Source organism: Mollisia scopiformis (assembly GCF_001500285.1).
Source record: "Mollisia scopiformis unplaced genomic scaffold LY89scaffold_26, whole genome shotgun sequence".
Taxonomy (NCBI): Eukaryota; Fungi; Ascomycota; class Leotiomycetes; order Helotiales; family Mollisiaceae; genus Mollisia; species Mollisia scopiformis.
In genome coordinates, this window is record NW_017263606.1 from 324,494 (window position 1) to 346,002 (window position 21,509).

The window sequence follows — 21,509 nt, forward strand, 5'->3', positions numbered from 1 at the left end:
GATGAAACCGGCTCACACAAAAAGAAAGAAGAACTTTGGCACAAGTTCGAAAAAGCCTAGACTGTGAACGAAGATCAGATGAATACCGTCAAAGCTGCGAAACCTCTTCTCCTAAGAACATCGAGTCTATGATCTCTTGACAGAAAATATTTTCAAACTCGCCTTCAAATTTCTGACTAAGCCCCAAACGCCATACCAGGAACTCCTTGGGACGTGGACGTGACCGTAGTTATCGGCGGGCTTAGCCGGCATCGATCACAAAAGACTCCAGCTGTAATCGCAAGAAAGCAACTTGATTTCTCATAGAAACGACCTGCGACGCCATTCACCCTTTTCCTTCAGGATACCGACTGCCGCTAGCGATCTTCGTCAACTCTCGCTTTCCAACCTTCCTCCATGTATCTTCGATTCAACCACCCCTCCGTTTCCTAGGTCTGGATGTACTTGGGACAAACGGCGCAAGCACAACATCACTTCTGCATGCGACCGTAACGTGAGCAGATCACGGATGACCGCGCAGACATGGCTTCTTGGAATCATTCAAATGGTACCTCTCCATACTATTCGCCCTCAAACTCAGCGTCGTCGCAGTTTCTGGTGGGGCCTGGAAGTTCAGAGCCTCGTCGGGACAGTCACATCTACTCGCCTTCACCCACCTCATTGCCTTCTCACCAACATGGCGCTCATGCACATCTTCTTGCTACAGGTCGACTGCCAAACAATGTCCCCACTACTGCCAACGGAACACCCGCCTTTCCTCAGCAGCAGCAATGGAATCCTGCCGCCTTGTTGAATCCGCGAGGCTTCCACTCTACCCCTTCGAGCAACGCCACAAATGGCTTTTCGAGTACGAGTAATGGAACAAATAATGGCAATCTTACCTTTCAATTCGATAGCCCCGGAGGCTCACATTACAATGGTCCTACCCCTTCTCCCAGCAATGAGAACATGCGACCAAATGGTACAAATGGGAATGGATTTGCCGCCTACGCAAATGGCAACGGACAGATGAGAGGCATGGCACATATGCTAGAACGAGTGCACAACGTAGCGGACCGGGACATGATTCCTCAAAAGCGAAGAAAGATAGTCGACGAGCGCGAGGAGCAGGGAAAAGGCACATTTAATGGTGGCGGAAAGGGCGGGGTGTTGGGACAGTACATGAGAGAACAGAAGGAGGAAGGTCGAAAGCAAGTTGCTGCGAGAGGTACAGCGCCTGTGGATATCTCAATCGAAGACGACGACGATGTTCAAGTCGTTGGTAGCTCGGACGACAAAGAGGTTTGCTACGGCCGAATCGAAGGATCCGAGATCAATGTCTTCAAGGTCCCAACTCCAAAGCCAGGTTCTGTGGCAGTGTCCAATGGTTTCTGGCCTCAAGTCAAGATCTTATTACGCAGACGCCATGGCGACAAGACTAACGTGGTCCATGCTGTTGATAGCACCCGGGGGACTATTGGTTGCCTCGACGTAAATACAGCTATCGGATTAGTCCCTCTCTTGGATTCGAAGTTTGGCATTCGGACAGCAGCAAGAATTCTTACCAGAGCACGGAGACCTGGTGATCTACCTCCAGGATCTGATGTATCTTGTCGGTTCCCTCTCGATCTCAATGTTTATGGTCCCAAGAAGCACGCTATCCAGGTTGGCCGCTTCCTTTCTCAAAAGCAACTTTGGCTTCGAACTCCTCTCTTTGTTGAGGCTGGTGTCCTACTGCATAATCCGCATACCATCGAAAAGCCTCCTCAACCTCCTGCTCGGAATGTTTCATCAGGACCAGTTGGTTATTCTCGTACACAAGCACCAGTACGTACCACTGAGGAGATCCGAAACGACATCATTGGTATGTTCGATAATTTAGAACGTTCTGAAAATCTCCAAGAGATGGAAGCAGACCCCCGTATCACGACTGAGCTTCTGAAGCATCAAAAACAAGGTCTTTATTTCATGACCAACAAGGAGAAAGAACGTGTTTTTGGCAAAGATGAGAAATGCAATAACTCTTTGTGGCGACTCAACATATCTCCTAGTGGCGAGAAAACATATTTCAATGTCATCACTGGCCAAGAAGAACGTCGGAGTCCGCCACAGGTTCTTGGTGGTATCTTAGCTGATATGATGGGTCTTGGGAAGACTTTGGCTATTCTTGCTCTGGTAGTACAGACTCTTGATGTTGAGGCTCAGGAGTGGGCAAAGCAGACTCCTTGTGCATCACAAGACGATCGAGATCTTTGTCCTTCACGAAAGGGGAAGGTGGCTCTGCCGAAGCTTGAGCAGACTCCTCTTGTCCTGAATGCTAAGACCACCTTGCTTGTTTCACCTGTTTCCACAATTGCCAATTGGGAGCAACAAATGAGGCAGCATATCAAGCCTGGTACCCTCAGATATCATATCTATCATGGACCCAACCGGATCAAAGATGTCAAAAAGCTTGCTGAGTTCGATCTTGTCATTACCACCTATGGTTCCATTGGTCACGAATTCAAACACCGAGCCCAAAAGAAGCATGGCGTCTACCCGCTTGAGGAGATCAACTGGTTTAGAATTGTTCTGGATGAGGCTCATATCATTCGAGAGCAGTCAACACAACAGTCAAAATCTATCTGTCGCCTGGCTGCAAATCGCAGATGGGCTGTGACTGGAACTCCAGTTCAGAACCGTCTAGAGGATCTGGGTGCTTTGATGGCTTTCTTACGCATCAAGCCGTTTGACGAGAGCCGTGGTTTTGCTCAATGGATCATGGCCCCTTTCAAGATGTGCGATCCTGAAATCATACCTAAACTACGACTACTGGTAGACAGCATCACTCTTCGACGTCTCAAGGATAGAATCGATCTTCCAGCACGCCACGATCACCTTGTTAAGCTTGACTTCAGTGCTGAAGAGCGGGTTATCTACGATATCTTTGCTAAGAACGCTAATGATCGCGTCAAGGTCATTGTTGGTCAGAGAGAGAAGAACGTCAGCGGAGGAAAGACCTATGTCCATATTTTGCAGTCAATTCTTCGTCTTCGATTGATCTGTGCTCATGGCAGAGATCTTCTTAGCGAGGAAGACTTGAAGGTCATGAATGGATTAAGCAAGGACTCTGCGATTGATCTGGACAGCGATGATGAAGAGGATCGGCCAGCCATGTCGGCACAGCAGGCCTACGATATGTATAACTTGATGAGAGAGACAAATGCGGATGTTTGTCTTACTTGTCTGCGGAAGATTGGTCCTGACGAAGCAGAAGCAGATGGGGAGGCAAAGGATGAGATCATTGGACATATGACACCATGCTACCACATCATTTGCAACACTTGTATTAAGAGATACAAGGCTGACATGGAGGAGGCAGCACAAGGTCAATCCACAATGAATTGTCCAATTTGTCAACAATATATCAAGCTGTTCTACTTCCCTCTGAGACAAGGAGGAGTCGAGGAGCAAGAAGAGTCACGACTTAAGTCTAAACTCAATGCTAAGCATGGAAAGGAGCTCAATGGCTACAGCGGTCCTCACACGAAGACAAAAGCTCTGATCCAAGACCTTCTTGCATCCAGACGAGAATCGGAACTGGCGCCTAACGAACCCCCTATCAAGAGCGTTGTATTGTCAGGCTGGACCGCACATCTTGATCTCATTCAGCTCGCACTAGAAGACAACAGCATTCCCTACTGTCGACTCGACGGCAAGATGTCCCGCATTGCTCGTGGTCAAGCAATGGACGTGTTCCGCGACGATCCCAGCATTCTCGTCATCCTTGTCTCCATCACAGCTGGTGGTCTTGGCCTCAATCTCACTTCTGCCAATAAGGTCTATGTTATGGAACCCCAATACAACCCTGCGGCAGAAGCCCAAGCCGTCGATCGTGTTCATCGACTAGGTCAAAAGCGAGAGGTCCAGACAGTGCGATACATCATGAACGACAGCTTCGAAGAAAAGATGATGATCTTGCAAGACAAGAAGAGAAAACTTGCACACCTAAGCATGGACAGCGAAAGTCGCGGTCGCTTCGACAAAGCAGAGCTAGCACGATCGCGTTTGGACGAACTGAGGAGCTTGTTTAAGTAGAATTTTCCCCTTTCTTTTCCTTTGTTTTCTTGCTTTTGGAAATGGAGTTGAGCGAACAATAGAGGCACGGCATACGGTACAAACCCAGACATATGGCAGGAGTTTTCGGATGGACAACAGGTTTTTCGGTCTGCGTCTTCTTCAGCGTGGGGCTGGTCTTCATTCCTGCATTTATTTTCCCGTTAATGAGATGATTGGTCTTTGGAGAAATATATCTAGATGTGGGCCTACGGGTACCCAGGTACAGAGGACAGATGCATACTCTAGGCGTTCCTCTGACATTGACATGAAATGAAGTTGAATTTTTGCGCATTCATAAAGAAATGGTTTTGCTGTGACTAACTGAATGTGAAATTTTTATTGACATTGCATTTTGGTTCGAAGAACATCTATATCCGAGTCCTACAAAGGGGGCAACTGCTCTATGAGCAGGATCTTTTTCGAGTAACACTACCAAGGTACATTTACATTATTCCCGAATCTCCTTCTACGGTCCCGACATCTAGCGAGCCCCTAAATGAAGTTATCTCGTGACGACCTATAAACTTATTTGCCAACGCCGGATCAACGGTTCTTAGGCCGCAGGCAGGTTAAGGAGAGATACCGGGTACCGTGCTGTTCCTGGTGATTTTGTGTAGTGCTAGTACATTATCAAAAGAAATCGTTCAAGTATATGAGGTTCCCGCAAATCGCGCGAAAAGTGCGAACAGCGCGAATGGCGCATTTTGCGCAACATGCGCTAAATCCGCAAAGTCGAGCTTTTCGTACAAAATTCATGATATGGTATCTGATAATATAAACTTCCATGAATCATGAATGGGAGCGTAGTTGCGGTATCTGAAGCACCAAATCCAGAGAAACAACACCAGTAGCCAAAGACAAATGCCAAAGTCCCACGACTTGCTCAATCGCCACCTAGATCAATCGACATGTGGGATCTCATCGCAGCCGGGACTTCCTTCTGAAGAAACTCTTGAATTGCCACTTGTGGTACCCCATGTCGAGTTGCACTCTGGTCATCCCACGATGAGTGTAGACCGATCAGAGTACCATCTTTTGCAGACAGGAGAGGAGCACCAGAGTGTCCCCAATACGTCCAAGCGTCATGCTTCAAAGTGCCGATCTCTGAATTGTCTTGGGGGTCGGCATTTGGCACCATGCCGAGAAATTTGCCTTCTGATACTTCCATGAGGTTGTAGTTCGTCTTTCGCGCAGACGCTGACTCCAGATCATCACTACCAGGTTGTCCGATACAAAAGATAGGCATTCTTGGTCTTGGGACACTCGTGGATAAATTGACGAATGGGAAGGTTGTCAGGGTGTCAGACTCTGCTTTGTCTGACTCGATGGCTATTATCTGAAGCAGAGCTAAATCGCGCTTAGGATCCCAGACTTTGCACTCAGCTTGCACTGCTAGACCGTTGTGGAACAGCAGCCATTTCTTCTTGTTCAATTTCTTGTATTCTTGACCGTCATCGCCGAAGCAGTGTGCACAGGTTAAGAGCCAGCCTGCTCTGTCAATGCACACCGCTGTCCCAGCTTCGTACTGAGCGAAGATTAGGGTCGCAGATAGAGCATTCTGGAGATTGGCTTGATTCGGCAAAGTGCTCAGAGCGTCAAGAGTAGTTGTTTCTGTGGATGTTAATCGCTCTTGCTTCTTGCGGAGAAGAGCAATTTCAGTTGCCTTTAGACCAGATTGTCTCATTGAATTAGAGGGCACGATTTTGATTTGGCTGAAAGGTTGTGGAGGAAATGTGAATGGCGGAGGCGGAAGAAATGTGTTGTTACCGGATGGTATGCTTGTTGTACTCCTCTTGGAAGAGTTACCAACTTCCACCTCCACCGATGGGAATCCATCTGGAATACTTGTGCGCGAAACCATACTTCGAAGCCCTGATTTGCGTACCCGAGGCAGACGCGGTTGGCCTGCTCGTCGACTCTGCTCGTGTGCTGTCTTGGACACGGTAGACGACACAGGTACATGTTCGACATCGTCCATATCTGGTTCAGAGGAGTCTTCGATGACAATGGCAGTTTCCATAAATGCTCCGGCCATGATAACAGCACCTGCTGGTTGCACCCCGAACGCGTTGACCCTAAAAAGATGCTCCCGAATTTTGAATTCTAGGGAGGCTTTAGGGCTCTTAAGATATGGTGTGGACCGTCGTCCAGATGACACAGAATCCTAGGCCGACGTGAATTTTGTGGAATTCAAAAGAAAAGAAAGGGTTGACTTGAGTAGGTCTTTTCAGGCAAACACGCTACTTCGAATAGCACCACGTGATCACGTGCACTGCTAAATTCTGAGCATCCTATTTCTCGCGTCTGAGCCAAAGCAGGTGTTCAAAACATGGTTTTGCAAAGGAAGCCGACAGTTCATCTTCTGAAGTATCAGATAGATTTCTGTTACGCAAGACTCAGATTGCGTTTTATTTTACATCGAAGCCTATCGTCAACCATTCTCAGGTTCTTTGTCTTCCCTCCAACCCAATTATATGAACTCCTCTTGCGCGTTGTTGTCTTGTACCCTTGATTCAGACCTGATCATCGAATCGAGTCTTCCAATTGTCAGGATCCTTGCTTGCTTTGTCAAAGCTACCTGCTTCGGGATCATTCCGCTGGTACTGTACACGAATGTCCCTCGTCATCATAATTCCCTCCTGACCTGGCAGGATATTCTCCTCGCTTTCGTTCTTGCTTACAATTGTAGTAATCTTGGAAGGATTTTTTCGACTTTCCGAGTACGCTCGAGATCGAGAGGTGTTTGTGTTCGAGTTATCTTGTTCAGTATAACCGCGTCCTGTTCTGAACGTTCGATTGCCAGAACTGACTACTACATCGAGAACCTTCACGAAAAGCGGTCGCGTGGTAGGAATGCAGCCCACAATGAATACAACCCACATTTCAGTCCTTGAAAGTCTCAGTCAGCACATTGCTTCTACACAGCCGGGACAAAAAGATGATGGGACAAGAACTCACGATGCCCATATATTAAGATTTGCAAGCTCGAAGGTTAAGTCCGAGGTGGCAGTAAGAGTACTTAATTCGACAGTCTTCACGACAGCACAGACAGAAGCCCTTCGAGAGTCAGTAATTCTCCTTCGTCTGGAAAGTTGCCAGACTTACATTATTCCGAATCCAAACAAAACCATCAATCCAATCTTGATATGCAATCGAAGTTTCAGGTTCCAAAATATGATGACGGGATATATTGCAAGTGCAACATCCAAGAACGCTCCGAAACCTATCTCTGAGTTAGCTACACTGCAGTTCATCGAGTGCATCCAGAATTTGTTTCTTACTGCCTTGAAAAAAGCCATACAGCTTGTTCCTTTCTCGTCCATTACAGTCACCTTCGAGAGAGTTATCCCACATCTTTGCCGTTGGACTGCATTGCGTCCAGACGATTGGAATGATGATAATGTTCACAATAACATTACTTGCCACAAATGCCCACAAGACCCACTTCCGTTTATGTGCTGTAGTGGAGGTGCCTTCTATTTGCAATATCAGAGCAATGATTGCAAGTTTTCCAAGTGCAATAGAAACAATGGCGAATGTGGTGAATATCCATTGATGGAACTGGTTCCGTACAATCAACTCTGAGTCCAGCGCCAGCAAGTCTGTGAGATGAGACCCAAGTCCGAATTCAACAGAGATAGTCAGAAATATGGTTGCCAATACTGAGCAAATCTAGTTTTGCGTTAGATATTGCAGAGGTCGGAAGCCAGTGTGACCTTTCGACTTACGTATGTGATTAGAGCCCACCAGAAGTCCGCAGACCACCTCCGAATGATAAATGCGTTGACATAAATTCTCATGCTCATCAACACTGTACCAGCAGCGAATTCAGACCATGTCGTAGCAAGCACTGCCGGCCCAAGACCTGAGACATGGGGAGAGAGCATTTTCAAATGAACAAAATCCGTTGATCACTGCCTCCAGAGTTCAGACGGTGATCCACACCGTATTATAGATCAGTCTTTCAAAGACACTTGCGAATCACCAGCTCCAAGGATACAGCAAGCTCTGCTTGAGAGTACTGGTCTTAAGGTAGACGGCTATGGGCATGTACTGTGCCTCTGCATCACTGGATACATTTCCTTCCAAAGCCGGGGACAAACATGGCAGGTGCCGCGGTCCTTCGCCATTTCTCCATTCTGTTCTCTCAATCAGGATAGAACGAAATCGTTTGCATTGTAGGCTACAGGGTCCTGTAGTGACAGAGCACAACGAACGCAGGAATCAACGAAAAACATGTGACATGGTATGCGATGTATCATGCCCTATTCTCCGAACACCATTCTCTTCCTTGTCAAACATGCATGATGTTCCGGGGAGCTTCATCTGTTTTCTTGAGGTGACATCGTGGATACTCTAGAAACGCCACATCAAGGGGTCGCTAACGATGAGAGTGCTTTTATACTGGTTAGAGCCCAATAACCCATCCCGTTGGCTTGGAATCATTACCTGGACTGGATCCTTCTGAACTTAATATCTTGCATGGGTACTTCATAGGGAACGCGTCACTGCCAACTAACGCAAAATACTCTTTCTTTTGGCCAAAGCAGAACTCTCTTGGAAACTCTGTGAGACAAACGAGACTGACACATTGACGGGTATATCCATATTTGGGGTACGGAATACCCCAAGACAGGACCACCCGTTGGCAAAAGCTGCGGAATTAAAGTTTAATTTCAACCCAGAATGAGAGCGCATTGGGTTCGTGGGATTGTCTTCCCTGCTAAAACAATGTGATGTGCCGGAGAATAGCTTCTCGCATCCGTGCGAGCAACTAGTCACTGATCAGTATTCTTCAGATATCGTTACACTTTCGAGGCCCCTTCTAGAAGCTAGCATCCCATAGGCAATCCTCACTCCTGGGATTGCCAAAGTGAAGCAGCCTCGACTTGCTTCAAAATAATGCTGGCAGTGTCAACAAACCATGCTACGCCAATCATGTTGCTGCAAAGCGAAGTGTCATGGTGCATGAGTCCCGATTTCATTCGTGGAATGTCGTGTCACCTTGGTTGTTCATGTTTCGGGCATTGCAGGTATCGAGACGTTGACGTTCTCTTCAGCAGGTTTCTTGCAAGGATTTGCGCAGGTGATGAGAACGGACCAAACCCAACAATCCTTGCTGCCGGATATGCAATGAGGAAGCTACCCTGCTCCGGAAAGCTTTTCTCGCTCGCCTCGACCTCACATCATCTGGGGTTTTTGGCGAAGCATCCATAGCGTGCGTCCGTCTGGAATCATTTGGCAATAGCTTCGTCAGATTCGTCTAGTGACCGAATTGAATTGACGTGGGAGATAACAGGGAAGCCGAAGCCGGGGGTAACACAGCAGCAGCCATCACAAGATCTTTGGGACGTCTGTCAAGTTGCAATACCCTGACCGAAAGATACAATTCGTTCATTCGTCTTCATTATATTGTTTCACAAGTCGTCCAAAATGGCTAACATCCTTGACTTAGCACGCGAGGTGCAGGCAGCTGCCGAGGACTTTTCGTCGGGAAAGACGAGGGACAATCTCAAGCTGTTGCGAGCTATTCGAAACTTGAATCGCATTGCTGAGTCTCCCGTAGATCGTTTGAGAAGAGTCTCTTATCAGGTGAGTTTATCACAGCAAGAGATCGGCTCGTTGACAAGAGTCGTTAGCCAGTACAATGTGCTGTTGTTCGATTGGCTGTCGAGATGGGTTTGCCCCATGCTCTCGTCGAAGGAAAGACGATGACTGCTGCTGAGCTTGCGCAGAAGTCTGGAGCAGATCATCTTTTGACAGGTAACAATTTAATCGGACCAAGAACTCTTTGAGGGCTGAGATGAAGTTTCGAGTGAGTGCTAACCTGGTCACTGGCTAGTCCGGGTGATGAGAGTCCTCGTTGCAATGGATATATGTGACGAGATTGGCGAGGAACACTACGAATCCAATCCAACGACAGAAGCTCTTGCTACTCCAACTTGGAGTGGAGGAATGAGGTATCTGTCAGTGGAGACTCTCTGCCCCGCATTACAACCAGAGTTGCATCACTTACTTGAGACGTTAGATTTGACACAATCGTCCCAACCTTCGATAAGCTTGTAGCCTACTACAACGAGGCAGGTTTCGAAAGCGATAAGCTCTTATTCGAGTACGCTCTTGGCCAAGACCTATGGTCTTTCCTCAGAACACATCCCTCGCTGCACAAAGATTTCCTTGATTACATGAAAGGACGGAAAGACGGGCAACCGAGATGGCTCGATTATTTCCCCGTCTCTACGCAAGTTGGAGACCTCGATGTCTCTAAGCATTCTGTGACGCTCGTGGACATTGGTGGAAATTTAGGTCATGACTTGAAGTTGTTTCAGGAACGATGTCCTGAGATACCTGGGAGATTAATCTTGATGGACTTGCCAGAGACTATTGCTGGGAATTCGGATCCTTTGGAAGGTATTGAGAAAATCGAGTATGACTTCTTTACACCGCAGCCAATTCATGGTAGGTTTTTGTTTACTATTCTTGAGTTGCTGGAGCTGAGTCGTTTCAGATGCCAAGTTTTACATGTTTCGAGCCATCTGTCACGACTGGTCGGATGAGAACTGCCAGAAATTCTTGGGAAATACGGTCAAGGCAATGAAGAAAGGCTATTCGAGACTTCTGATCAATGATCAAGTTCTGCCTAATACTGGAGCAGAACTCCATCCTACGATGCTGGACTTTACCATGATGGCATATTTTAATGCTATGGAAAGAACTGAAAGACAATGGCGGACTCTCTTGGACAGCGTTGGACTTGAGATTGTGAAGATCTGGAGCTTTGATGGTGGTGGGTCTGAAGCTGTGATCGAGGCGATGTTGAAAGACTAGAATTCATTGCACGTAAAACAGGCACAGTGCGATAGAGATAAATTCCCGTTCTCTCACTTAAAGTAAGATCTTACTTTCTATCCGCCGTCGGTATACTTATTCCAAATATTCATCTTCGAAAGGAAATAATTATCAAACAAGCTTTCTTCGTCAGCACTACTGCCAGGATCTACGACCCTACCTCACAAGTTCACCACCAACCCACTAGCTGCATCCCGCATTCGCGTTTCGACCCCCAACCAGCAATTACCTTGTACCATACCCATGTTCACCGTGCCCCCTCCCCGCATCGGCATCACATTCCAGGAAGTACCGGGATCACTTCGTCCCGCTTCCCCATGCTCAATACATCGGACGTGTAAGCTGCATTCGGAAGATTGAAGGATGAATGCTTTCGTTCGTTCTGTACGTCCTCGCTACCCTGTTTCGGAGCGAGAGAACTTTTGAGACTTCAGATCATGTTCGAAACTTGCTCCTTTCTGTTTCTTGTTGTTGATACAGGTCCTTTGATTTTGCTTACTATATTTTGATTTGTGGACTTTCTTGCGAAGTTGATTGCAACGTATTGGCACTTTAATTATTGGTTCATAGACTGGCTGCTGGACTTCTGCTGCGACAATAGCACGCGGCCCAGACGTGGAAAGTGAACAGTTCGTGCAGGCTGTTTAAGATGCAAGGTTAGCTACATTTTTCGTCCCTTCTTATTTTCTTGCTATGCGATTGTTTTTCCTGTGGAACTCGTCTCCATTTTCTTCCCTCTAACACCTCCGGCACAGGTACCGGAATCATGTCTTCCAATGGAGAAGACCTCACCAGAGATGGAGAGAAAGACTTCAATATCACAAGCAACAAGTCGTTCGACGAAGCAAATCCTTCTTCTCCAATGGCAGATCTGAAAATGCACCACGATGGCTCGACTGTCCTCGTCCCGCAACCAAGTAGCGACCCAAATGATCCATTGAATTGGAGTGTGTTGAAGAAGCATGCCTTCTTGTTTGTAATCGCTGTTACTGCTTTTTTGCCGGATTATGGATCCAGTACTGGAGCGATCACGAATTTGGTGCAGCCTGCGTATGTTTCCTGTCTATTTTCCAGTGAAAAGTCTTGTCTAACCTTTGACGTAGAACCTTCGGCGTTCCAGAGAATATCGTCAATCATGCTCTAGTCGGAAACCTTTTCATGCTGGGCGCAGGAGGGATTTTTGTTGTTGCTTTATCGGCATACTTCGGGAGACTTCCAGTATTGTTCTGGTTCTCAATTGTAGCGCTTTTGACTGCTGCATGGTCGGCTGCTGCTACGACGTTGGAGAGCTTTGAGGCGGCAAGGATTCTGCATGGCTTCTTCTCTACCGTTGCTCAAGCCGTAAGTTGAAATCATAGGAGTAGCATTGTAGTTGCTAAATGGCGTGTAGGGCGGCTTGATGTTTATCAAGGATATATTTTTTGCTCATGAGCATCCGTAAGTCTTGTATAAAAGACGGAAACTCATGCACCAAGCTGACTGAAAGATTAGTCGAAAAATCAATATCTGGTCCTGCTTCATCGTCGTCTCTCCTTACCTAGGACCTTTCGTCGCGTCCTTCATAACGTGGAAATCGACTTGGCCTTGGGCATACTGGGTGCTCACTATCCTTTGGGCAGTGGCTCTCATTCTCATAGTCGGCATCATGGATGAAACATACTACGACCGAAAAATTCCTCAAGACCAGCAACCGAAACGAAAGTCGAGACTGCTCAGACTCATTGGTGTTGAGCAATGGCATAGCCGTCATCAAAGAAACACGTTCTTGCAAGCTATGAGCAGACCCGCAATTGCGATTACCAAAGTTCCTGTAATTCTGGTAACGCTGTATTATGTCTTTACTTTTGGGTGGGTGATTGGACTCAATGCCACTACTGGGGTCTTTTTGCATGAGTTATATCACTTCAACTCTGAAGCATCAGGTAATATCAATCACCATTCGATTGCCAAAATGACTGACAACTTTCTCAGCACTTTATTTCTTTGCTCCAATTGTAGCAACAGTCCTCGGCGAGATCACTGGCCATTTCGTCTTCGACTTCTCCGCACGCATCTATCGCAAACGCAATAACGGCAATCTCGAGCCAGAAGCACGTCTTCTACCTCTTTGGTTCGCAACTCCCCTCATGGTCCTCGGCATCGTGCTGCTGGGTTTCACACTCGAGAACCACTGGCACTACATGGTGATGGCCGTGACCTGGGGGCTCTTCGTCTACGGTATCATAATATGCACGACGGGCATCAATTCGTATCTTCTAGACGCGTATCCGGAAGCTTCGGGTGAAGTTGCCGCTTGGATCAACTTTGGACGAACAGTTGGAGGATTTATTATCACGTACTATGAGATTCCGTGGATCACGGCGATGGGGACAAGGAATGCGTTGGGCATACAAGCAAGTATTGTGGCAGCGGCTTTTGGGTTTATTGTTGTGTTGCAGTTCTGGGGGAAGATATTGAGAGAGTTCTCAGGAAGTGTAAAGTTTGCTACTGACTAGAGCCTTAGTTCCTATTTAAAGACGAATTATACGTCCTGGTTTCTAGCTCTAATTTTTGTATAAAAATATGACTGAAAAAGAATTTTTAATCGAGGTTTCTTTGATTACAAATTCCCAACGAAGTCGGGGATTTAAGCCCTTTCTAATCTCTGAATGATATCACAAGTCCCCCCTCAGCTCCTTGGCAGAGCCTCGGCCTTGTTGCTAAGGAGTGCAAAGTAAGGGAGGGAAATCGTGACAAAGCCAACTCGATCATTGGACGAGAAGGAGTCAACAGCATCACCGCAGATTCGTTTTGACGATCTGATTAGATTTCGTTCCCGCAAATATCTCAACCACATTCCCAGCGTTGCCGTCATTCTTCGCAGGGTTTAAGTTGAGAGATCTAGCTAGAGAAAATTACCGAAAGAAGGGTCCAAGACACTGATGTTTCGCCCACATACTTGGTAAGAACGCCTCTTGACATCTTGCAAACCCCTTTCAGTTTTCTGAAATGATTGGCAGATACTCAGCCTTCTGAGTATCCCAATTAGCTGAATTGGCGTTCATTTTCATTTCATAAGTAAACAAGGCTCTATTATATGACATAGAAACAAGACAAAATCACTGGCACCACTCTACAGGACAAAAACTTCTCATCAAGCAGAGATGTCTTTCTTTAGCGTTGGGAAAAACTTCGTGGATTCTGCAGTCAGGTCTTTAGTAACCGGGTACCCGGCATCCTACGAAATGAGCCGCTCAGGAATTTCTTGAATGGCTGGAAAAGGGAAATTGACAGGGATCCAAGACCTCGATCTTAGGGCTGGGCCTTGCTTCAAGTTTCAAAGTAATATCTCCCCTCTCTTGTACAGCTTTTTGTCTTTCTCCTTCTCCTTGTCCTTCTCCTTTCGGCACTTTTATTCGCACGAGTATTAACCATCTGACAGTTGTCTACTGATACAAAATCCAATGCTACTAAGTGCCCGTTTAAGTCTTGATATCAATAGAATGAAGCCTCTACCAAGCTTCTTAACATTCTAAAGTGACCCCGAGACTTTTGTAGAGATTCAATCGTCGAGTCTGTTCAAGCTCTAGTGAAGTGTTTAAACGCCTTTTGCTAGATCCGGTATCTGCTCACTCCTTGCCATTCCTCTACTCTACTGCTATCTGCTCTATATACACTAAATATGTGATCCATATCCGAGAAGAACCCCTGAAAAAATGGCGAATTTTGGAGTTATCCAGGCTTTTTCTGTGTCATATTGAGGAAAGTCTCGAGCCGCTCGTTTCCTGGGGGCATTCCTCTCCTCCCGTACTCTTGCCGTCTCTCACTTTGGGGTCTCGTATTCGTGTGCGAGACATGGGATTGTCCCACACTGGTGGCCACTTTGGATTTCAATTTCTTTCCACTGCTCGTTCTAATGTGGTACTATCATCTCTAAAGTTGCCCCGTCTCCCTTTATTGATCGAAGTCATCCTCTCGCATCATTGCACTTTTGCGTCTCTCCTTTAGCAACAATGTGGCTCTTTGCAACTCTAACTCGAGTTCCAATCCTGGTGATGTCCGTTTTCGCCACACTGACCAGTTGCCAAGGAATAATATGTGATATTTTTGGCTTACCAGCGGGTTGTCATACAGCTGCAGCAGGCGGACCAAACAGTACCCCAATTCCCGCGCCAAATACGCCTTCGTCAACGTCACGACGCCCTTCTAATTCGGCTTCCGTCTTATCAATCACTCCCTCAGCTTTAAGTTCGTCAAGCTCCTCTTCCAGCCCGGCTTGCGTGCCCCGATTCTACACGCCTTCCTGTATTCCTACGGTCACAACGACTTCATGTGCAGTACGTTAAAATAGCCCTTATTTCCCCTTGATATTCGGGGCCGAGCTCTTCGGGAGCTGCTCGGAGATGTCAAAAATGCTACGCAAAATGCAATCTTATCTATTTGGATCCCTATTTCTGCTCCTAAGGTTATGCCAAAAGTCCATACTGACTCAACAGTAGGCAACTAAAGAATCTTGCACGCCTACACCTATAACGATGCTATGCACTGGCACTCCAATATTTCAATCTTGTCCATCTTCATCTCAAAATTCAAATTCCTCTAGCACTGCTACGAAACTTTCAACCGCCTCGAATCCCTCAACAACATCATCATCATCACAGTCACAATCGCAATCACTTTCCGATTTGAATCCATCAAATTCGAACAGGACGAGTTTCACTCCTGGCCAAAGAACCACCAGTTCATCAGGTTTATCAAGTTTGAGTAATCCAAGTCTTGCCACCAGCCAGAGTTCCAGCCAAGTTACAAGTCAAACTTCATCAAGTTCATCAGGTTCGAATTATCCGAATCTTACTCCCAGCCCAAGCTCCAGCCATATTTCCAGTCAAGTCACCAGTCAAAGTTCTAGTCAGATAGCGAGACAAACAACGAGCCAAATTACAACCACGATCACTCTCTTATCCCGTTCGTCCTCAGATAGCTCTTCAGTCTCCATTTCATCAAGCAGCTCCCTACTTCTGCTCTCATCAACTAGCTCTGTTAGCTTGATTTCCTCTCTATCAAGCATTTCCTTGACCCGCACCTCATCTTCAGCACCTGTGGTTCTGTCGTCATCCATTCTAGACTCCACAACCAGCCAAACGCCTAGCCAAAGCATATCGGCGAGCTCGGTGTCAACTAGCATTTCTAACTCGATTCTCGTCTCATCAACTAGCTCCTCAAATCTGCTTTCATCAATCAGCTCTTATACTTCATTATTATCAAGCATTTCCGAAACTCAAGCCTCACCGCCAGCACCCATTCTAGGCTCTGCAACTGTGTCAGACTTAAGTACATCCCCGAATTCGTTGTCGACCAGCATTTCTAATACGACTCCGGGCTTATCAACTAATTATTTGAGTCTTCTTTCGTCCAGCAGCTCTTCTAGTTCGCTATTGTCAAGCCGTTCCTCAATTCAGTCCTCATCTCCAGCGGCTTTTGTCTTGTCATCAACTACTCTAGGGTCGACAGCTGTGCCAACCCTAAGCTTGAGCATATCTTCTGAGCAAGCCTCCCCAAGCGCCATATCGTCGTCCAACCTACTAGTCCTAGACTTGAGGACATCTTCCGAGTATACGCCAACAAGCGCCTTGTGGTCCTTTGTTCCAGAAGTAACGTCTGTTCCAAATCCAGGTTTGAGCCCATCTTCCTCAACGAGCGTTTTGTCGCCATCTATTCCAGGGTCGACAACGGTGCCTGATCAACGATTGAGCAGTTCTCCCATATATACGTCAACAACGGCGCAAGGTGTTTCCCTATTGATCAGCGAGGCCTTGACACTGGAGTCTTCGACCGCACAACAGCAAGCAACTAGCCCAATAAGTTCGTCGACAAAGTCTACACCGCTTCATATATCCGATGCGCCATCTTCAACCACAAGCTCGCAGCTTCAGGCCTCAGGTCTGACAACAAATTCTCCTACAGTATCCTCGACACACTTCGAAATCCCACCTCAAGTGACGTCTTCAAGCTCAGAGCCTCCAGTACCCGTATCGCCTACGACATCTTCTACGACGTCCTCGACACAACTTGAAATCCTATCTCAAGTGACCCCTTCAAGTTCACAGCTTCCAGCCCTTGTCCCGCTCTCAGACTCACCTCCAACGTCCCCAACACAGCTTGAGACCCTTCCCCAGGAAACATATCCAAGTTCACAACCTAAATTACCGTCTATCCCAACATCTTCCACCCAATCACCAATACTCGTCGCGAATCCCAGCCCCAGCGTCAGCGCTTTCACCCTCATCGCCACATCAGCACGAATGATCTCACCACCTTTTCCTACCTCCTCGATAATCCTTCAGATAATGCCCATCATCCCCAGAATGCACAAACGCCAATCCAACACCAACACCAACACCAACACCAACACCTACCTAACCCCCACCTCCCCAATCAGCAACACAACATGCTCCTACAGCACCGCCAGCTTCACCATAACCAATGGCCAACTCTCCACCTCCGACGGTCGATTTCTCTCTACAACCGACGGCGTTACCTGGATGGCATTCCAAGCATCTTCTCCGGCGGAGGCGATTAGCACGCAGTTTACGATCGACGGAAATGGGTACTTGGTGTGGAGTAATAGTGCGTTTGTGGGGGATACAGCGCTGTTTTGTGAGGATGAAGAGACGGAGCAGATTAATGTGCTGTTTCGGGGGGAGACTGATGCGAGTGATGAAAGTTATCCGGATTATGGGATGGGGTGTGCTCCTGTGGATTTGATGATTGTTGATGGTAAGCGCACTCTCCTAGTTTCTCTGTCCCAAGGGGTAAAAAGACTGGAAGCTTATTCTTTGATATCTAGGGTCGATATGTTATAAGTCGACGATGACTATGACTATGACAGAGGCTGCAGCTAGTACGGGAACTTGTCCGGTATACCCTGAGAGTTGGAGAACGTATTCAATCGCGGGGTTATCTTGTGTGCCGCGCACTGTGATTTGGACGCAGAAGGGATGTGTCCCTTCCCCAGTTCCGTACTTATCGGATCCGAGATACTGAGAAGTGAAGCAAAACGAATTGTACAGTACATACCTAGGTAGAAGGTGCGTTTGCGCGGAAGTACAAGAGGGGAGATGTTTTACGCAGGGAAAGAAAAAGCATGATACAATCGAAACAGATCTAGGCCATAAATAAGACTGAACAGAACCTTGAGTAGTCGATGGGTATGTGCTCCAATTTGCCGCTAAGTGTCAAGCAGCAAAGGACAACATGTAACAAGGAATGGAGAGAAGAATGAAAATCACGATTTGGAGACACCTTGTTGTTTCATAAGAAGGCCGTAGATAGATCTTGAAGTTGAGAGCAATGGCTTGACAATTACCTAGGTAAGTTGTGGTTAGTGCACATGACCATTGATCACGTGAAAGACTGTTCTAGATGTCGGCACTGGTCGACTCAATGCCGTCATTGGCTCGGGTTCTCGGCCTCGACCCTTCCCTAATTCTCCTTATGTGATTGACGTAGCTTGACTTCTAAGCAAAATTCGAGTTTTACCACTCGTAATTCTTAACATCAACATTCCATCTTCACGTTTACGTTACACTTAATTAATACGTACGCCAAAAACGCCCTCTGTGTCAAATTGCCTAGCGCAACTGAAAGTCACCTCGACGCGGACCCAGGAAGGGAAATCAACTACACCCTATGACACTGTTTGTGGAGACAGTGCGTCACGCATCAACCATCATTACGGGTGTATAATATCTCGAGCCGTGTATCCAATGGAAGCAAGAGATCAGCAAGAATTCTACTGAGCGCGGATCTTGATCTTGATATCGATATCAGCATTCAGACGAAGGACTGCATATTGCCGTTTTACCTGTCAACCGATCATTGAGAACAAAACATGAATCACGTTTCCTTTCAGGGGCATCCACCACCTCTAGCGCCTACCAACCACCAACCTCAAGCCGTACCGCCGCCCAGAAAGTTGAGAAGGATCTCGAGGGCTTGCGACTTTTGCCACAAGCGGAGCATTAGATGCAAACCGAGCGACGAAGATCCGACACGCTGCCAGAACTGCGATGACTTCGATGTCCCTTGCACGTACTTGAGGCCAGCCAAGAAGAGAGGTATCAAGAGCGGAAGCACAAGAGCAGCCAGTGAGAATGGAAACTCTTCCAGAGATGGAGAGAGTGATGCACGAATGCTATTGGAGCTGACCCATGGGATTCAGGGGAATGGGTTCTTCAATGTGGTGGACCGGTTTTCGATTCCCGAGCGATGGAAGACACTGGTGATTGAGAATGAGACCAAAATCCAAAACCTGGTGGATGTGTATTTCGAAGTTGTGTATCCCATGTAAGATACCACAAATCTCCGAGAGCCGCAAAATTCTAATCATACAGATTTCCACTGTTTCACTCCCCAAACATGAAGAGGAAAGTTGCGTCTCGAGACTATTTGACAGACCATTCCTTCTTCGCAGACACAATGGCTATCTGTGCTTTGGCATCAGCAAGAGCCAGGGATGGTGCTCTTTTCCCTGGTCAGTGGGAGCCTGGACACTTCCACCATCCGCCTTCGGAAGTATTCTTCGCAGCTGTCAAGGAGGCCATGCCACAGGACTTGAGTGCAATGAAAGGTTTGGATTGGATGCGAACATGTGCTCTCATGGCTCTTTATGGTATCCAAGTTGGTAAGATCGACATTATGCATCAGTACCTAGGCATGTATCACAGTCTGGTATCGATGGACAGCTTACATGATGAGAAGAATTGGCCCCAAGACATCGGTTTAATTGAGTCGGAATTACGAAGACGCCTGGTAAGCTCCAGTATTTCCCAACACTGGAGACTCAAGCACTGACGAGCTGTAGTTCTGGTCAATGTATACTCTAGAAGTGTACTCGTCCATCGTATGGGGTAATATTATTCGTTGCCGAGAAGCACAATCTCATGTTCAGTATCCTAGCGAGATTGACGATGAATTTTTCACAGATGCAGGGTATCATCCTCCTAACAGTCTCGTACCTTCTCCTCAAGTTGCTGGCAATACCATCTGTTGGCTTCACGGTTTGAACTTTTGCACTGAGCTGTATCGAATCCTTGAGCATGCGATGGACGATTTTCACCGTCGACGACCCGTTCGAAACCAGTTCTCTCCACCAGCTCTCTTTAATCGAGAGACTCCTCAGCAAAGCGATGTGTTGAACAAGGTCATGTCCATGTATGAAGAGTTGCCTCCGCGGTTCAAAGAGACAAGACTGAACCTCTCGCATGGCCAAGGTGGCCTTGAAGACAAATTCAGTTTTCAGGCCGCCAATATTACTGCTACGCTTCAACTTGTTCGCATGGTACTGTTCACCTCCAAGGATGCGACAGTAGACGAGAAATGTGCTATTGCTCGAGATCTTGTTGAAAGCTTCAACAAAATTCCCATTGAATTCTTGCGGGCTATCTCTTCTCCACTGTTGCACCATGTGGCAGGCATTGGTGCTATCCTTGGCTCCGCAATCGAAGGTCCCATCTCAGAACCCTCCTACCATCAAATTAGAGTTGTGCTGTAAGTTTTACAGTGAACTATTAAGATCGTTAAATGTTAACGAGATCCCAGACTACAAATGGTAGACCTCCTCTCCAACCTTGAAACAGGAATTAGTCGAACCGTCGGCGCTGCCTCCCGTCTTCGAGCACAACTAGCAAACATAGACAATTACATGAACACCCAACGCCGAAACGACCATACGCAGTCCCAGCTCCTGCTCAACAACAACTTTCACCCCGCAGGGATGGTCAATGTCGAGCCAAATCCCAACATTGATCCCAGTCTTCAAGATGCCTTTCAAACACCACCGAATCCGTACGATTTTTCAAACGTGAGTACAGCTGCGATGACGGCTTCCATGAATGTGATGGCAGGCCATAATTTGCAGTTGCCGCCAGAGATATTGGAAGGGTGGCCATGGCCGCTTGATATTAGCCAGGGATTCGCTAGTTCGGGGCTTGGGCAATTTTAATCTGGTTGTGCGAAAGGAAGATAGGGTGGCCTAAAATGATGTTGTATGATAAGGGAGAATGTAGAATGGAACGGAACGGAATGGACATGGGATAGAAATGGATGGGAAAAGATCATGAAAATAACAGGGTATGGGATGGACAAAAAAAGAAAGGCGTCTAAACCGATTTTGGTTCTGGTCAATGATGGAATGAAGTTGAACCGAAAATGGTACCATAAATCAAAGACTGGAGTTAGATGGGATGAACAAGGACTGTTCGGTAAAAGATGGAAAATTTGCACACTCGGGGTGTTACGGTTGGAGGAAAGGGGTCATGAACGCACTCAGTGCTTTCGTTCGTTATTGCTGTATCAATAGTCGTTCTTGTACTGTATGAAGGCCTCGTTATCATACCATTGTCTGTGTGATATTCAGGACTGTGAGTGAATGCTCGCTTATCGTCTTGACACCTCGTCCTCCCTTTCTGAAGTCATGACAACTACCTGTATAAATTCTATAAATCAAATTTCGGTGTAACGGTTTGTTATCTTGCACTCGACAGTGTGTAATGGGGCCACCAAGAATTCCTAAATCGAGTACATGCGTAAAATTAGTCTGGCTT

At 46.9% G+C, this 21,509-nt stretch overlaps 8 protein-coding genes across 8 annotated transcripts; 5 read left to right on the forward strand and 3 right to left on the reverse strand.

Moving 5' to 3' along the window:
* Nucleotides 1-28: 28 nt before the first annotated feature.
* LY89DRAFT_258216 (uncharacterized protein) lies at nucleotides 29-4,377 on the forward strand. Its single transcript, XM_018206253.1, has one exon. It carries the CDS (start codon nucleotides 523-525, stop codon nucleotides 4,054-4,056), a length of 3,534 nt encoding a protein of 1,177 aa, XP_018064685.1. The 5' UTR covers nucleotides 29-522; the 3' UTR covers nucleotides 4,057-4,377.
* Nucleotides 4,378-4,960: 583 nt separating this feature from the next.
* On the reverse strand, nucleotides 4,961-5,938 carry LY89DRAFT_596255 (trypsin-like serine protease; the record flags this gene model as incomplete). The annotated part of the gene is made up of 1 exon (XM_018209909.1): nucleotides 4,961-5,938. One exon carries the CDS (start codon nucleotides 5,936-5,938, stop codon nucleotides 4,961-4,963), a length of 978 nt encoding a protein of 325 aa, XP_018064686.1.
* A 525-nt stretch (nucleotides 5,939-6,463) lies between these two features.
* LY89DRAFT_723577 (uncharacterized protein) lies at nucleotides 6,464-8,001 on the reverse strand. Its single transcript, XM_018218829.1, has 5 exons — nucleotides 7,806-8,001; nucleotides 7,359-7,749; nucleotides 7,183-7,300; nucleotides 7,036-7,134; nucleotides 6,464-6,966 (listed from the first exon to the last, which is right to left on the reverse strand). The coding sequence occupies exons 1-5, from the start codon at nucleotides 7,962-7,964 to the stop codon at nucleotides 6,591-6,593; spliced, it is 1,143 nt and encodes a 380-aa protein (XP_018064687.1). The 5' UTR covers nucleotides 7,965-8,001; the 3' UTR covers nucleotides 6,464-6,590.
* Nucleotides 8,002-9,510: 1,509 nt separating this feature from the next.
* On the forward strand, nucleotides 9,511-10,905 carry LY89DRAFT_675184 (S-adenosyl-L-methionine-dependent methyltransferase; the record flags this gene model as incomplete). The annotated part of the gene is made up of 5 exons (XM_018213490.1): nucleotides 9,511-9,669; nucleotides 9,717-9,840; nucleotides 9,920-10,043; nucleotides 10,106-10,536; nucleotides 10,586-10,905. The coding sequence occupies 5 exons, from the start codon at nucleotides 9,511-9,513 to the stop codon at nucleotides 10,903-10,905; spliced, it is 1,158 nt and encodes a 385-aa protein (XP_018064688.1).
* Nucleotides 10,906-11,788: 883 nt separating this feature from the next.
* Nucleotides 11,789-13,421, forward strand: LY89DRAFT_596607 (MFS general substrate transporter; the record flags this gene model as incomplete). The annotated part of the gene is made up of 5 exons (XM_018209931.1): nucleotides 11,789-11,976; nucleotides 12,030-12,267; nucleotides 12,317-12,363; nucleotides 12,418-12,848; nucleotides 12,898-13,421. 5 exons carry the CDS (start codon nucleotides 11,789-11,791, stop codon nucleotides 13,419-13,421), a joined length of 1,428 nt encoding a protein of 475 aa, XP_018064689.1.
* A 1,610-nt stretch (nucleotides 13,422-15,031) lies between these two features.
* LY89DRAFT_675186 (uncharacterized protein) lies at nucleotides 15,032-16,267 on the reverse strand (the record flags this gene model as incomplete). The annotated part of the gene is made up of 3 exons (XM_018213491.1): nucleotides 15,032-15,196; nucleotides 15,833-16,149; nucleotides 16,195-16,267. The coding sequence occupies 3 exons, from the start codon at nucleotides 16,265-16,267 to the stop codon at nucleotides 15,032-15,034; spliced, it is 555 nt and encodes a 184-aa protein (XP_018064690.1).
* Nucleotides 16,268-17,270: 1,003 nt separating this feature from the next.
* Nucleotides 17,271-17,949, forward strand: LY89DRAFT_675187 (uncharacterized protein; the record flags this gene model as incomplete). Its single annotated transcript, XM_018213492.1, has 2 exons — nucleotides 17,271-17,682; nucleotides 17,795-17,949. 2 exons carry the CDS (start codon nucleotides 17,271-17,273, stop codon nucleotides 17,947-17,949), a joined length of 567 nt encoding a protein of 188 aa, XP_018064691.1.
* A 460-nt stretch (nucleotides 17,950-18,409) lies between these two features.
* On the forward strand, nucleotides 18,410-21,387 carry LY89DRAFT_689616 (uncharacterized protein). The gene is made up of 4 exons (XM_018215939.1): nucleotides 18,410-19,251; nucleotides 19,299-19,716; nucleotides 19,769-20,454; nucleotides 20,506-21,387. Exons 1-4 carry the CDS (start codon nucleotides 18,797-18,799, stop codon nucleotides 20,906-20,908), a joined length of 1,962 nt encoding a protein of 653 aa, XP_018064692.1. The 5' UTR covers nucleotides 18,410-18,796; the 3' UTR covers nucleotides 20,909-21,387.
* The last annotated feature ends 122 nt before the right edge of the window (nucleotides 21,388-21,509 follow it).

Excerpts from the sequence above, each read along its gene's own strand:
- LY89DRAFT_723577 (XM_018218829.1), bottom strand. The coding sequence starts at position 7,964 with ATGCTCTCTCCCCATGTCTCAGGTCTTGGGCCGGCAGTGCTTGCTACG. Across the intron at positions 7,750-7,805 it reads GGTGGGCTCTAATCACATAC|ATTTGCTCAGTATTGGCAAC; the intron begins GTAAGTCGAAAG and ends ACGCAAAACTAG. Across the intron at positions 7,135-7,182 it reads TTGTTTGGATTCGGAATAAT|GGCTTCTGTCTGTGCTGTCG; the intron begins GTAAGTCTGGCA and ends TGACTCTCGAAG.
- LY89DRAFT_689616 (XM_018215939.1), top strand. The coding sequence starts at position 18,797 with ATGAATCACGTTTCCTTTCAGGGGCATCCACCACCTCTAGCGCCTACC. Across the intron at positions 19,252-19,298 it reads TTCGAAGTTGTGTATCCCAT|ATTTCCACTGTTTCACTCCC; the intron begins GTAAGATACCAC and ends CTAATCATACAG. Across the intron at positions 19,717-19,768 it reads CGGAATTACGAAGACGCCTG|TTCTGGTCAATGTATACTCT; the intron begins GTAAGCTCCAGT and ends GACGAGCTGTAG.
- LY89DRAFT_258216 (XM_018206253.1), top strand. The coding sequence starts at position 523 with ATGGCTTCTTGGAATCATTCAAATGGTACCTCTCCATACTATTCGCCC.